The sequence below is a fragment of the Macaca nemestrina genome, chromosome 20, assembly GCF_043159975.1.
Source record: "Macaca nemestrina isolate mMacNem1 chromosome 20, mMacNem.hap1, whole genome shotgun sequence".
NCBI classification, from domain to species: domain Eukaryota; kingdom Metazoa; phylum Chordata; class Mammalia; order Primates; family Cercopithecidae; genus Macaca; species Macaca nemestrina.
The window spans coordinates 7,722,065-7,736,809 of record NC_092144.1 but is presented as its reverse complement, the minus strand read 5'-3'; the positions used below and the strand labels follow the sequence as shown (position 1 = coordinate 7,736,809).

The 14,745-nt window shown below is 52.2% G+C and overlaps 1 protein-coding gene across 1 annotated transcript in view; it reads left to right on the top strand.

Annotated features, from left to right (window-relative positions):
- LOC105486985 (fibrillin 3) overlaps positions 1-14,745 on the top strand; it is an 86,725-nt gene that overhangs the window by 11,398 nt on the left and 60,582 nt on the right. The window contains exons 12-22 of the mRNA XM_071088161.1: positions 26-151; positions 4,155-4,277; positions 6,153-6,428; positions 6,712-6,765; positions 8,673-8,798; positions 8,885-9,010; positions 11,553-11,672; positions 11,780-11,917; positions 12,038-12,088; positions 12,377-12,502; positions 14,518-14,742. Coding sequence (XP_070944262.1) covers positions 26-151; positions 4,155-4,277; positions 6,153-6,428; positions 6,712-6,765; positions 8,673-8,798; positions 8,885-9,010; positions 11,553-11,672; positions 11,780-11,917; positions 12,038-12,088; positions 12,377-12,502; positions 14,518-14,742 — 1,491 coding nt within the window. The remainder of the gene's footprint in view (positions 1-25; positions 152-4,154; positions 4,278-6,152; positions 6,429-6,711; positions 6,766-8,672; positions 8,799-8,884; positions 9,011-11,552; positions 11,673-11,779; positions 11,918-12,037; positions 12,089-12,376; positions 12,503-14,517; positions 14,743-14,745) is intronic.

Sequence of the window (14,745 nt, the reverse complement as noted above, 5' to 3'; positions counted from 1 at the left end):
GACTGCCCACCTGCCTTCCCCACAGATGTGGACGAGTGCATTGTCAGTGGCGGCCTTTGTCACCTGGGCCGCTGTGTCAACACAGAGGGCAGCTTCCAGTGTGTCTGCAATGCAGGCTTCGAGCTGAGTCCCGACGGCAAGAACTGTGTGGGTGAGTTGGGGGTGGGCGGGTGGGCAAGGGCTTCTGGGCCCCACTAGCTGCCTTTTACAGCCACCTCAAATCTTCACTCTGCCACCAAACCCACCCCCTCCCTACGACGTCTCTTCTGCTCACCTCTGAACCCAGCAGCCCACCTTAGACCCTTCTTATCCCCCGACCACCCTGGCTCTCCCCTTCGTTTCCTCCTTCCTGAATTTATTCCATGAATCACAAAAAAGGACCTTTCGGCCGGGCGCGGTGGCTCACGCCTGTAATCCCAGCACTTTGGGAGGCCGAGGCGGGCGGATCACAAGGTCAGGAGATCGAGACCATCCTGGCTAACACGGTGAAACCCCGTCTCTACTAAAAATACAAAAAAACTAGCCGGGCGCGATGGTGGGCGCCTGTAGTCCCAGCTACTCGGGAGGCTGAGGCAGGAGAATGGCGGGATCCCGGGAGGCGGAGCTTGCAGTGAGCGGAGATCGTGCCATTGCACTCCAGCCTGGGGGACAGAGCGAGACTCCGTCTCAAAAAAAAAAAAAAAAAAAAAAAAAAAAGGACCTTTTGGAGCCAGCCTTGGTGGCTCATGCCTGTAATCCCAGCACTTTGCAAGGCTGAGGCAGGGGAATCTCTTGAGCTGAAAAGATTGAGGCTGCAGTGAGCTGTGCTCGTGCCCCTCCACTCCAGCCTGGCTGATAGAGCGAGACTCCATCTCCTAAAAAGAAAAAAAAAAAAAAAAAGAAGTCCGGGTGTAGTGGATCACACCTGTAATCCCAGCACTTTGGAAGGCCGAGGTGGGTGGATCACCTGAAGTCAAGTTCGAGACCAGCCTGACCAACGTAGTGAAACCCTGTCTCTACTAAATACAAAAAATTAGCCAGGCATGGTGGCAGACACCTGTAACCCCAGCTGCTCGGGAGGCCGAGGCAGCAGAATCACCTGAACGTGGGAGGCAGGGGTTGCAGTGAGCTGAGATCGCACCACTGCACTCCAGCCTGGGCAACAAGAGTGAAACTCTGTCAAAAAAAAAAAAAAAAAAGAAAAAGAAAAAGGGTCTTTTAGGCAAGACCACACTGGCAACCGCCTGACCCTGGCCTGAAGCAGGGTCCCTCCCCATCCTAGGATGGCTTGGAAGAGCCTGGCCAGTGAGGGGGACCGGGGGGTGGGGGTGGGGGTGGGGGTGGGGGTGGGGGTGGGGGTTGAGATCAGGACCTTGGAGAGCGCCCCCCCCATCAGCTTTCTCTGGAATATGGTGGGTTATGGCTTGTGGGAGCCAATGGGGACTTGGCTGCCACAAGCCATAACCCAAGGGAACCCCTTGACTCTGTCACCTTATCTCAGGAGGTCTGCCTTCAAGTCTTCCCTCGGGTGGAAGGATCTTGTGCGTTCTGCATTCCTTCATTTAAAAAGACATTTTTGGCATTTATTGATATATAATTCATATACCATAAAATTAGCCATTTGAAGTGTACTAGTCAACAGTTTTTAGTATATGCACAGAGGTGGACAAGCATCACTACAACCCAACTGGAAAATACCTTTATTGCCTCAAAAACAAACCTGGTATTCATTAATAGTCACTCTATAATTCTCTGTCTTCACCTGCAGCCCTGGGTGCTAGGTGAATTGGTTTTTCTGACTCAATGAAGTTGCCAGTTCCGGACAAAAGGGAATCATGGTTTTCTGTGACTGGCTTCTTTTGCTGAATGTGATGTTTTCAAGATTCATCCATATTGCAGCGTGTATTGGTGCTTCTTTTTTTCTTTCCTTTTTTTTTTTTTTTTTTTTTTGAGACAGAGTCTTGCCCTGTTGCCCAGGCTGGAGTGCGGTGGCACGATCTTGGCTCACTGCAAGCTCTGCCTCCTGGGCTCATGCCATTCTCCTGCGTCAGCCTCCTGAGTAGCTGGGACTACAGGCGCCCGCCACCACGCCCGGCTAATTTTTTTGTATTTTTAGTAAAGTAGAGATGGTGTTTCACCGTATTAGCCAAGATGGTCTCGATCTCCTGACCTCATGATCTGCCCACCTCGGCCTCCCAAAGTGCTGGAATTACAGACATGAGCCACCGGGCCCGGCCTTTTTTTTTTTTTTTTTTTTTTTGAGATGGCATCTCGCTGTGTCACCAGGCTGGAGTGCAGTGGTGCAATCTCAGCTCACTGCAACCTCTGCCTCCCGGGTTCAAGTGATTGCGATTCCCCTGCCTCAGCCTCCTGAGTGACTGGGACTACAGGCCCCCACCACTACACCCGGCTAATTTTTTTATTTTAATAGAGATAGGATTTCACCACGTTGGCCAGGATGGTCTTGATCTGCTGACCTCGTGATCTGCTTGCCTCGGCCTCCCAAGGTGCTGGGATTACAGGCGTGAACCATCATGCCAGGCCTCAATTTTTTTTTTTTTAATTAAATAAATTTTGAGCCAGGCACAGTGGCTCATGCTTCTAATCCCAACACTTTGGGAGGCTGAGGTGGGAGGATCACTTGAGGTCAGGTGTTTGAGACCAGCCTGGCCAACATGGTGAAACCCTGTCACTACTAATAATATAAAAATTAGCTGAGTGTGATGGCGTGATGGGTTCAAGCGATTCTCCTGCCTCAGCCTCCTGAGTAGGTGGGATTACAGCTGTGTGCCACTGTGCCCAGCTAACATTTATATTTTTAGTAGAGACAGGGTTTCACAATGTTGACCAGGCTGGTCTCGAATGCCTGACCTCCGGTGATCCGACCGCCTCAGCCTCCCAAAGTGCTGGGATTACAGGTGTGAGCTGCCGCGCCTGGCTATCTATTTATTTTTTTATGGTTGAGTCTCACTATGTTGCCTAGGCTGGACTTTAACTCACATCCTAACAGACACACTAATATGCAAGCAAACACAGCCACAGACAACCACAGCTTTTTGCCTCCCACACCCCAGGGAGGGGTTCTGGGGGGCTCAAGCAATCCCCCTGCCTCAGCCACTTGAGTAGCTGGGACTACAGGCATGAGCCAGCATTCCTGGCTTCATTCTTTTTCATGGCTGAATAATGTTCCCTTACATGAATAGACCACAGTGTGTTGATCCGTTCATCAGTAGGACACTGGTTTGTTTTCATTTTTTGCTGTTAGGAATAATACTTCTGTGAATGCTCATGTGTAAATTTCTGTGGTGGCATTTCATGCTTTTTTTTTTTTAATGTATGTTCAGTTGTTTATTATTTAAAGCTGACATTTTGGAAAACAAGTCATTTCTGCGCCTGCCACCTTCTGTTAAATTAGACTATGTTCTTACTAACCTTATTTCCCTTTCCTTTTTGTAAAATTGAAGTAAGATTCACACAACCTAAATTTAATCATTTAAAAGTGAACAAGAGGTTGGGCGCGGTGGCTCAAGCCTGTAATCCCAGCCCTTTGGGAGGCTGAGGTGGGCGTATCATGAGGTGAGGAGTTCAAGACCAGCATGGCCAACATGGTGAAACCCCGTCTCTACTAAAAATACAAAAACAATTAGCCGGGCATGGTGGTGCATGCCTGTAATCCCAGCTACTCGGGAGGCTAAAGCAGAAGAATTGCTTGAACCCGCGAGGCAGAGGTTACAGTGAGCCGAGATCACACCACTGTGCTCCAGCCTGCGTGATAGAGCGAGACTGTCTCAAAAATAATAATAATAATGATAATAATAAGTCTTTTAAAAATATTTAAACATTTTAAAATGAACAATTCACTGAAATTTAATAAATTCCCAATGTTATGCAACCCCCACCACCTTTATTCAGCTTTGAGCAAATATTTATGCAGCACCTACTGTATGCAGCCTGAGCAAGACAGGGGTCGTGCCCCAGGGAACTTACATCCCAGGGGACAGACTAATATACAAGCACACACAGTCACAGACAACCACAGCTTGTTTGCCTCCCACATCCCAGGGAGGGATCCTGGGGGGCTCAGCCCTGGAGTTTGGAGGAGGGAGAGAGAGGGTCCCAGTGTGGGCCGGACACCCGGCCCCCCGCCTGGACTCAGCCTCTCCTGCTGTCCCCAGACCACAACGAGTGTGCCACCAGGACCATGTGCGTCAACGGCGTGTGTCTCAATGAGGATGGCAGCTTCTCCTGCCTCTGCAAACCTGGCTTCCTGCTGGCGCCTGGCGGCCGCTACTGCATGGGTAAGCCTAGAGCAAGACTGGCCAGCGGAGGGGAGAAGGGAGATGGGGAAGCAGAGGGAGGGGGAGGAAGAGGAGAGGGACCAGACAGGGACAGGATGAGCATGAGAGAAGGAGAAGAGAAGGAGTAGGGAGAGAAAGAGGAGGAGGGAAAAGGGAAGAAGCGAAGAACAAGAAAAGGAAGAAAGGAAGAGGCATGTGCCGTTGCTCACGCCTGTAATTCCAGCACTTTGGGAGGCCGAGGCAGATGGATCTCTTGAGGTCAGGAGTTTGAGACCAGCCTGCCCAACATGGTGAAAACCCGTCTCTACTAAAAATACAAGAAATTAGCCGGGCATGGTCGTGGGCACCTGTAATCCCAGCTACTTGGGAGGCTGAGGCAGGAGAATTGCTTGATCCTGGGAGGTAGAGGTTGCAGTGAGCTGAGATTGTGCCATTGCTCTCCAACCTGGGTGACAAGAGTGAGACTCTGTCTCAAAAGACAAAAAAAAAAAAAAAAAAAAAAAGAGAGAGAGAGATGGGTTATAAGGTGGGGAGGGGCCAGGTTCATCTGTGATTCCAGCACTTTAGGAAGCTGAGATTAGAGGATCTCTTGAGGCCAGGAGTTCGAGACCAGCCTGGGCAACATAGTCAAACCCCATCTCTACCTAAAAAAAAAAAAAAAAAAAAAATTAGCTGGGCATGGTAGCATGCACCTTTAATCCCAGTACTTTGGAAGGCTGAGGCAGAAGGGTCACTTGAGCTCAGGAGTTTGATTGAGACCAGCCTGGGCAACATGATAAGACTCCATCTCTATAGAAAAATTTTAAAAATTAGCCGAACATGGAGATGCACCCCTGTAGTCCGGGCTACTCAGGACGCTGAGGCAGCAGGATCGCTTGAGCCCAGGAGATGGAGGCTGCAGTGAGCTACGATCATGCCACTGCACTCCAGTCTGGGAGTCAGACCCTGCCTTTAAAAAATTTGTTTAGGCCAGGCATGGTGGCTCACACATGTAATCCCAGTCCTTTGGGAGGCTGAGGTGGGCAGATCACAAGGTCAGGAGATCGAGACCATCCTGGATAACACGGTGAAACCCCATCTTTACTAAAAAAAAAAAACAAAAATTAGCCGGGCGTGGTGGTGGGTGCCTGTAGTCCCAGCTACTTGGGAGGCTGAGGCAGGAGAATGACGTGAACCCGGGAGGCGGAGCTTGCAGTGAGCTGAGATTGCGCCACTGCGCTCCAGCCCTGGCAACAGAGTGAGACTCCGTCTCAAAAAAAAAAAAAAAAAGGAAAATGTGTTTAAAGGTACAGAGAAAGAAAGAAAGATGGGGAGAAATGGGGGAGGAGAAGAGGAAGGAGACGAGAGGAGGAGAGGACAGAGACACAGACAACTGGAAACTGGAAAGACAAGAAACTGGAAAAGAAGTAAACGGAAGGGCTGGGAAGATGGAAAGGGTAGGAGATGGGGAGGGGAGAGAGAAAGGGAGCAAGAAGCAAAGAAGAGCTGGGCACGGTCACTCATGCCTGTAATCCCAGCACTTTGGGAGGCCGAGGTGGGTGGATCACGAGGTCAGATTGAGACCATCCCGGCTAACACGGTGAAACCCCGTCTCTACTAAATATACAAAAAATTAGCTGGACAATGTGGTGGGTGTCTGTGGTCCCAGCTACTCGGGAGGCTGAGGCAGGAGAATGGTGTGAACCTGGGAGGTGGAGCTTGCAGTGAGCTGAGATTGTGCCACTGCACTCCAACCTGGGCGACAGAGCGAGACTCCATCCAAAAACAAAGAAGCAGAGAAGAAGTGCTGGGAAAATGGAAATGGTGGGAGATGGGGAGGGGAGAGAGGAAGGGAGGAGGCTGGAACCCATCCCCGTGCCCCCACGGCTTCTGCAGACATTGACGAGTGCCAGACGCCTGGCATCTGTGTGAACGGCCACTGCACCAACACCGAGGGCTCCTTCCGCTGCCATTGCCTGGGGGGGCTGGCAGTGGGCACGGATGGCCGCATGTGCATGGACACCCATGTGCGAAGCACCTGCTACGGGGCCATCGAGAAGGGCTCCTGTGCCCGCCCCTTCCCTGGCACCGTCACCAAGTCCGAGTGTTGCTGTGCCAACCCAGACCACGGCTTTGGGGAGCCCTGCCAGCTTTGTCCTGCCAAGAACTCTGGTGAGCATCTGGCTGCCGATCCCCATGGCCTCCTTGGTCTGAGTGCCTCCATTGGTCCTCGCTTGTGGTGGGGGGTTGTAGCTCCCATGGAGTGGAGGCTCTTCTGACAAAGAGCCTGAAGGGAGTTGCTTTCTCTCTGGGGTGTGGAGTTGCGTCTTAGTCCCAAACTCTTGCCCAAGACCAAGAGTCTTGCCTGTGGAAAAGACCTCGTCCTTTGCCTGTGGCTGAATCCAAGCCATGGCTAAGCTCCCTGACCCATCTCACTCTGTCCCTTCGTCCCCAGCCGAGTTCCAGGCACTGTGCAGCAGTGGACTTGGCATTACCACGGATGGTCGAGGTAAGTGGAGCCCAGCCCCTCCAAACAGCAGCCAGCCTGCCCCTACCAGATGTGGGGAGAGCTGTGGTCAGGGGCCGTACGGTTTGCCTGGGGTTCCCATAACAAAGTGCCCCAGACTGGATGGCTTCGACAACATAAGTTGATTCTCACACTTCTGGAGGCCAGAGGTCAGAGATCAAGGTGCGGGCAGGGCTGGTTCCCTCGGAGGCTTTGAGGGAGAATCTGTCCCAGCTTCTGGTGGTGGCCAGCAATCTTTGACGTTTCTTGGCTCGTAGAGGCGCTGCCCCATTTCTGCCTCCACCTTCACATGGTGTTCTCCCTGTATGTGTGTCTGTGTCCAAGATTACCCCCACCCTTTTTCAGAGATGGGATCTCACTCTATTGCCCAGGCTCAAGTAATGTAGTGCAATCACGGCTCACTGCAACCTCGACCTCTTGGGCTCAAGCGATACCACCTGAGTAGCTGGGACTGCAGGCACTCACCGCCATGACCTGCTAATTTGTTTTTCCTTCCTTCCTTCCTTCCTTCCTTCCTTCCTTCCTTCCTTCCTTCCTTCCTTCCTTCTTTCCTCCCTCCCTCCCTCCTTTCCTCCTTCCTTCCTCTCTTTCTTTCTCTCTCTCTTTCTTTCTTTCTCTTTCTTTCTTTCTCTCTCCTTCTTTCTTTCTCTCTCTTTCTTTCTTTCTTTCTTTCTCTCTCTCTCTTTCTTTTCTTTTCTTTTCTTTTCTTTTCTTTTCTTTTCTTTTCTTTTCTTTTCTTTTCTTTTCTTTTCTTTTCTTTTCTTTTCTTTTCTTTTCATTTTGCTCTGTTACCCAGGCTACAGTGCAGTGGTGTGATCTTGGCTCACTGCAACCTCTGCCTCCTGGGTTCAAGCGATTCTCCTACCTCAGCCTTCCAAATAGCTGCGATTACAGGCATGCGTCACCACACCTGGCTAATTTTTTTGTTTTGTTTTGTTTTGTTTTTAGTAGAGACGAGGTTTTGCCATGTTGCCCAGGCTGGTCTCAAACTTCCGGCCTCAAGTGATCCACCCACCTCAGCCTCCCAAAGTGCTGTGATTACAAACATGAGCCGCCATGCCCAGCCAATTTTTAAAAAATTTACTTTTTGGCCAGGTGTGGTGGCTCACGTCTGTAAAGCCAGCACTTTGGGAGGCTGAGGCAAGTGGATCACTTGAAGTCAGGAGTTCTAGACCAGCCTGGCCAACATGGTGAAACCCCATCTCTACTAAAAATAGAAAAATTAGCCAGGCGCGGTGGCTGTAATCCCAGCTACTTGGGGGGCTGAGTCATGAGAATTACTTGAACCCGGGAGGCAGAGGTTGCAGTGAGACGACATCGCACCACTGCACTCCAGCCTGTGCGACAGAATGAGACCCTGTCTCAAAAAAAATTTACTTTTTATAGAGATGGGGTCTTGCTATGTTGCCCAGGCTGGTCTCAAACTCCTGGGCTCAAGCAATCCTCCCACCTCAGCCTCCCAAAGTGGTGGGATTACAGGTGACAGCCACCATATCTGGCCTATAATTGCTTTTATTTTTATGACAGTGCCACTGTATGGATGTCTGCTCCACTATCTCCAAACTGGAGATAATTTGGCCCCTGCCCTGCCGAGGTCATTTCACAATGTCTGGAGTAATACTGGGGCGGGGTGGGTGCTACTGACATCTCATGGGTGGAGGCCATGGAAGCTGCTCGACATCCTAAAATGCATGGGATGGCCCCTCGCAGCAAAAAATGATCTGGCCCCAAATGTTAGCAGTGCTCAGGCTGAGAAACTCTGGTTTAGAGAAAAATGAGGCCGGGTCTGGGCTGGAGCTGTTGCCTTGGGGAATCTGACTTCTAGAGACCCCTGGGGGCACCGGGACACACTCTCCTTCTGCTGCTGACACACCCTCCTCCTGCCGCAGACATCAACGAGTGTGCTCTGGACCCTGAGGTTTGTGCCAATGGCGTGTGTGAGAACCTTCGGGGCAGCTACCGCTGCATCTGCAACCTGGGTTATGAGGCAGGTGCCTCAGGCAAGGAGTGCACAGGTAAGCATGCCACCTGGCGGGTGGATGCATGGGCAACCTCCTCCACTGCAGACCCCTCACCCCTCTCTCCCAACCCCACCCCACAGATGTGGATGAGTGTGCCCTCAACAGCCTCCTGTGTGACAACGGGTGGTGTCAGAATAACCCCGGCAGCTACAGCTGCTCCTGCCCCCCCGGCTTCCACTTCTGGCAGGACACGGAGATCTGCAAAGGTACAGGGTCCTGGGCTCACGTGGGTTTGCGCACACACACACACATACACGCCCCGACATACTCTGTGTGTAGCGTGTGCACACAGAGGCATGCACACACTCAAAGATGCTTACATGTTACCTCTATTCACACACACATGCATGCTATATGTAGTGTGCACACACACATATATATGCACACGCTCAGATACTCACACATGTTGCCTGAGGTGTATACACAAGACACATATACACACACTCAGAAACATCCTGCACACAGCCACACTCAGACATGCACGTTGCATGTGTCATGCATACATAAACCCAGACACACTGCACATGCTGTGTACATGCAGACACATACATTCAGACATGCTGTGTGCGTGTGTACACAGACATGCATACTCAAATACACTTGCATATGTACCTACATTCACACACACGCACTCAAAGACACGCATATACTCACATTTACATACACACTTATTCTTTTTTTTTTTTTTTTTTGAGACAGAGTCTTGCTCTATCACCCAGGCTGGAGTGCAGTGGCGCGATCTCGGCTCACTGCAACCTCCGCCTCCCAGTAAAAGCGATTCTCCCGCCTCAGCCTCCTGAGTAGCTGGGATTACAGGTGCATCCACCACACCCAGATAATTTTTGTATTTTTAGTAGAGACAGGGTTTCACCATGTTCACCAGGCTGGTCTCAAACTCCTGACCTCAAGTGATCCACCTGCCTCAGCCTCCCAAAGTGCTGGGATTATAGGCGCGAGCCACCATGCCTGGCCCATACACTCATTCTCACACTTCCCACACTTGTGGTCCCAGTCACACTCAATTGTACACACTCAGGGGCACACATTTAGACACACATCCCAGAAGTCCTACTCGAACTATGGAGTTTGGAGAGCTTCCAGGTGGATGCACACATCTGTGTGCTGGCAAGGTGGCATGTCCAGAGCAGGCACGGAAATTTCACGTCTCTTCCCAGATACCCCGCACCATGCATCTCTTCCATCTGGCTGTTCGTCATTTGTAATATCCTTAATATCCTTTATTTTTTTATTTTGTCTTTTTGAGACAGAGTCTCGCTCTGTCGCCCAGGCTGGAGTGCAATGGCGCGACCTCGGCTCACTGCAACCTCTACCTCCTGGGTTCAAGCAATTCTCCCGTGGTTCAAGAGATGATTGTGCCTCAGCCTCCCAAGTAGCTGGGACTGCAGGCGTGCACCACCACACCCGGCTAATTTGTTTTTTTTGTTTTTTTTTTTGAGATGGAGTCTTGCTCTGTCGCCCAGACGAGTGCAGTGGCTGGCTCTCAGCTCACTGTAAGCCCTGCCTCCCGGGTTTACACCATTCTCCTGCCTCAGCCTCCCGAGTAGCTGGGACTACAGGCACCCGCCACCTCGCCCAGCTAGTTTTTTATATTTTTTAGTAGAGACAGGGTTTCACTGTGTTAGCCAGGATGGTCTCGATCTCCTGACCTCGTGATCCGCCCGTCTCGGCCTCCCAAAGTGCTGGGATTACAGGCTTGAGCCACCACGCCTGGCTGTTAATTTGTATTTTTAATAGAGATGGGGTTTCATCGTGTTGGCCAGGCTGGTCTTGAACTCCTGACCTCAGTGATCCACCCGCCTCAGCCTCCCAAAATGCTAGGATGACAGGCATGAGCCACTGCACCCAGCCTGTAATATCCTTCATAATAAACTAGTAAACATAAGTTAAGTATTTCCCTGAGTCCCGTGAGTCACTCTAGCGGATGATCAAGCCCGAGGAGAAGGCAGAAATTCTGGAGGCCCCGATTTTCAATTGGCGTCTGCGTGGATGGCAGTCTTGTGGGACTGAGCCCTCAACCTGTGGAGTCAGACTTCAACTCCAGGCAGATAGCGTCAGAATTGAACTATAGGGCACCCTGCTGGTGTCGGAGAATTGGGCAGTTTGGCAAAAACAAACAAACAAAAAAATCCACGTCTGATCACTGATGTATTCTGTGTTGTGTTGTGTTGTGTTGTGTTGTGTGTGTTGAAGGTGAGAGTAAGAATACAGTTTTGGCTGGGTGCAGTGGCTCATGCCTAGAATCCCAGCACTTTGGGGGGCCGAGGCGGGTGGACTACCTGAGGTTGGGAGTTTGAGACCAGTCTGGTCAACATCATGAAACCCCGTCTACTAAAAATGCAAAAAAAAAATTAGCCGGGCAAGGTAGCACATGCCTGTAGTCCCAGTTACCTTGGAGGCTGAGGCATGAGAATCGCTTGAACCTGGGAGACAGAGGTTGCAGTGAGCTGGGATGGTGCCACGGCACTCCAGCCTGGGTGACAGAGCGAGACTCTGTCTCAAAAAAAAGAAAACAGTTTGGCATTTCCTGTCTCTTACAGCGTGTACACACACAGCTCAGCACACATGTGTGCTTGCACACGCATTTGATTCCAGTGCCTTCTGCACACTTGTGCATTTGGGTGCACCCTGTGCCACTGGGTGCAGCGGTCCCTTGGGGGAGGAGGGGTCCTGGCCAGGTAAGGCTCCTCCTCCTGCAGTTCACGGCCTGGTGGGGGGCTGTCCCTGCAGACGTCGATGAATGCCTGTCCAGCCCGTGTGTGAACGGCGTCTGTCAGAACCTGGCTGGCTCCTACACCTGCAAATGTGCCCCTGGCAGCCGGCTGGACCCCTCTGGCACCATCTGTCTAGGTGAGCGGCCCTGGAGCCCGATGGCGTTCCAGAGGCTGGGCATCTGTGGGTCAGGGTGCAGGTGTGGGCTCGGCAGGTGAGACAGGTGACCCGCCTTTTCTCCCCAGATAGCACCAAGGGCACCTGCTGGCTGAAGATCCAGGAGAACCGCTGTGAGGTGAACCTTCAGGGAGCCAGCCTGCGGTCCGAGTGCTGCGCCACCCTCGGGGCAGCCTGGGGGAGCCCCTGCGAACGCTGCGAGATCGGTAACATCCTCCTCAGGGCCTCCCAGGTGCCCATGGGAAAAGCCCTCAACAGGGCGGGTCCCCCCTGGGGCTGGCATGAGAGAATGACTCCACTCTTCATTCTCGTTCTTCCAATTGCAGACCCTGCCTGTGCCCGGGGCTTTGCCCGGATGACGGGTGTCACCTGCGATGGTAACTCCCTGCCCATGTCCAGCTCACCCCCTACTCCAGAGCCCGTACACAACCAGTTGCATCACCCCCATGGGTGCCACCTCCAGCCCCGCCCTGGAGTCTATTACGATGGGGACAGCCATTCTCCCTCCCTGGTCCCCAGGCCTTCTTGACAGTCCCCAATCCCTGTCCCCATCCCCTTCCTTCCTCCCCAAGGACAACTTGAGACCCCAGGGGAATGGCCAGCCAGCGCCCTTCCCCTCCCTGGACCCTCCGGCTTTCCCTCCTCCCTTACTTCCCGCCACCCAGATGTGAACGAGTGTGAGACCTTCCCGGGAGCCTGTCCCAACGGGCGTTGTGTCAACACCGCTGGGTCTTTCCGCTGCGAGTGTCCAGAGGGCCTGATGCTGGAAGCCTCGGGCCGGCTGTGCGTGGGTGAGTCCAGGCGAGGTCCGCACATGGGGCCACGCGTCCTTCCTTCGTTCCCTCCACCCGCAGCGACTCTAGGAACAGGAGAGATTTTTTTTTTTTGAGACGGAGTCTCGCTTATGTCGCCCAGGCTGGAGTGCGGTGGCGCGATCTCAGCTCACTGCAACATCCGCCTCCTGGGTTCAAGCCATTCTCCTGCCTCAGCCTCCTGAGTAGCTAGGATTACAGGCACGCGCCACCACGCCTGGCTAATTTTTGTATTTTTAGTAGAGACAAGGTTTCACCATGTTGGCCAGGCTGGTCTCGAACTCCTGACCTCAGGCAATCTGCCCGCCTCGGCCTCCCAAAGTGTTGGGATTACAGGCGTGAGCCGCCACACCCAGCCCGAATAGGAGAGATTTCAGGCATTCTTTGGGATCCTCCGCCTTCGGCTAACACATCATGAAAGACATTTGGGTGGGTTTTTTTTCTTTCTTCTTTTTTCTTGAGACAGGATGTCACTCTGTCACCCAGGCAGGAGTGCAGTGGCACAATCTCATCTCACTACAACTTGCACTTCCTGGGTTCAGCTGAGTTTTGTACCTTGATCTCCTGAGCAGCTGGGACTACAGGTGTGCACCACCAAACCCAGCTAATTTATTTCTTTATTGGTACTTTTTTTTTTTTTTTTTTTTCAAGTAGGGACAGGGTCTCACTATCTTGCCTAGGCTGGTCTCAAACTCCTGGCCTCAAGGGATCCCCCCACGTCAGCATCCCAGAGTGCTGGAATTCCAGCCAGGATTTATCTTTGAGGACGGTTTTAGGTTCACAGCAAATATGAACACATAGCCCCCACCTCCACGCATGTACAGCCTCCTCCACTATCAACATCTTGCCCCAGGGTTAGAGGGTGCATTTGTTACGATGGATGAAACTACGCAGGTACATCATTGTCATCTCCAAGTCCGTAGAGCACCTTAGGGTTTACCCTTGGTGTGTTGGACGTTCTGTGGGTTTGGACGAATGTATAATGACATACGTTCACCATTGTGGTGTCACATAGGGTAGTTTCACTGCCCTAAAAATCCTTAGTGGCCAGGCATAGTGGCTCACGCCTATAATCCCAGCACTTTGGGAGGTCGAGGTGAGCAGATCACTTGAGTTTGAGATCAGCTTGGCCAACGTGTAGAAACCGAGTCTCTGTTAAAAAATACAAAAGTTAGGCCGGGCGTGGTGGCTCACGCCTATAATGCCAGCACTTTTGGGAGGCCAAGGCGGGTGGATTGCTTGAGGTCAAGAGTTCAAGACCTGCCTGGTTAACATGGTGAAACCCATCTCTACTGAAATACAAAAATTAGCCGGGCGTGGTGGCAGGTGCCTGTAATCCCAGCTACTCAGCAGGCTGAGGCAGGAGAATCGCTTGAACCTGGGAGGTGGAGGTTGCAGTGAGCTGAGATTGTGCCATTGCACTACAACCTAGGGGACAGAGCGAGACTCTGTCTTAAAAAAAAAAAAAAAATTGGTCAGGCACGGTGGCTCATGCCTGTAATCACAGCACTGTGGGAGGCCAAGGTGGGCAGATCACTTGAGTTCGAGATCAGCCTGGTCAACGTGGTGAAATCGAGTCTCTACTAAAAAAAAACAAAAGTTAGCTGGGTGTGGTGGCACACGCCTGTAATCCCAGCTTCTCGGGAGGCTGAGGCGGGAGAATTGCTTGAACCTGGGAGGTGGAGGTTGCGGTGAGCTGAGATTGTGCCACTACACTCTAGCCTGGGCGACAGAGCAAGACTATGTCTCAAAACAAATCAATCAACCAATGAATCAATCATTAAGAAAAATAAACGGATAGAACAGCGCTACAGAATAGCACACATAGTACCCTCCCAGGCAGTGCCTGGAGGAAGTCACCCCTTTTCACTCTGGCCCTCGACCTGACTGCGTCCGGGAGAAAGTTTCCGATGAGAGTGACTGAGCGGCACGCCTGTCTCGCAGCGGGCACAGTGTGGCAGGGGTGGGGACGCAGTGACCGTTCCCTTGTGCAGATGTGAGATTGGAACCATGTTTCCTGCGATGGGACGAGGATGAGTGTGGGGTCACCCTGCCTGGCAAGTACCGGATGGACGTCTGCTGCTGCTCCATTGGGGCTGCCTGGGGAGCCGAGTGTGAGGCCTGCCCGGATCCCGAGTCCTTGGAGTTCGCCAGCCTGTGCCCGCGGGGGCTGGGCTTTGCCAGCCGGGACTTCCTGTCTGGCCGGCCGTTCTATAAAGGTG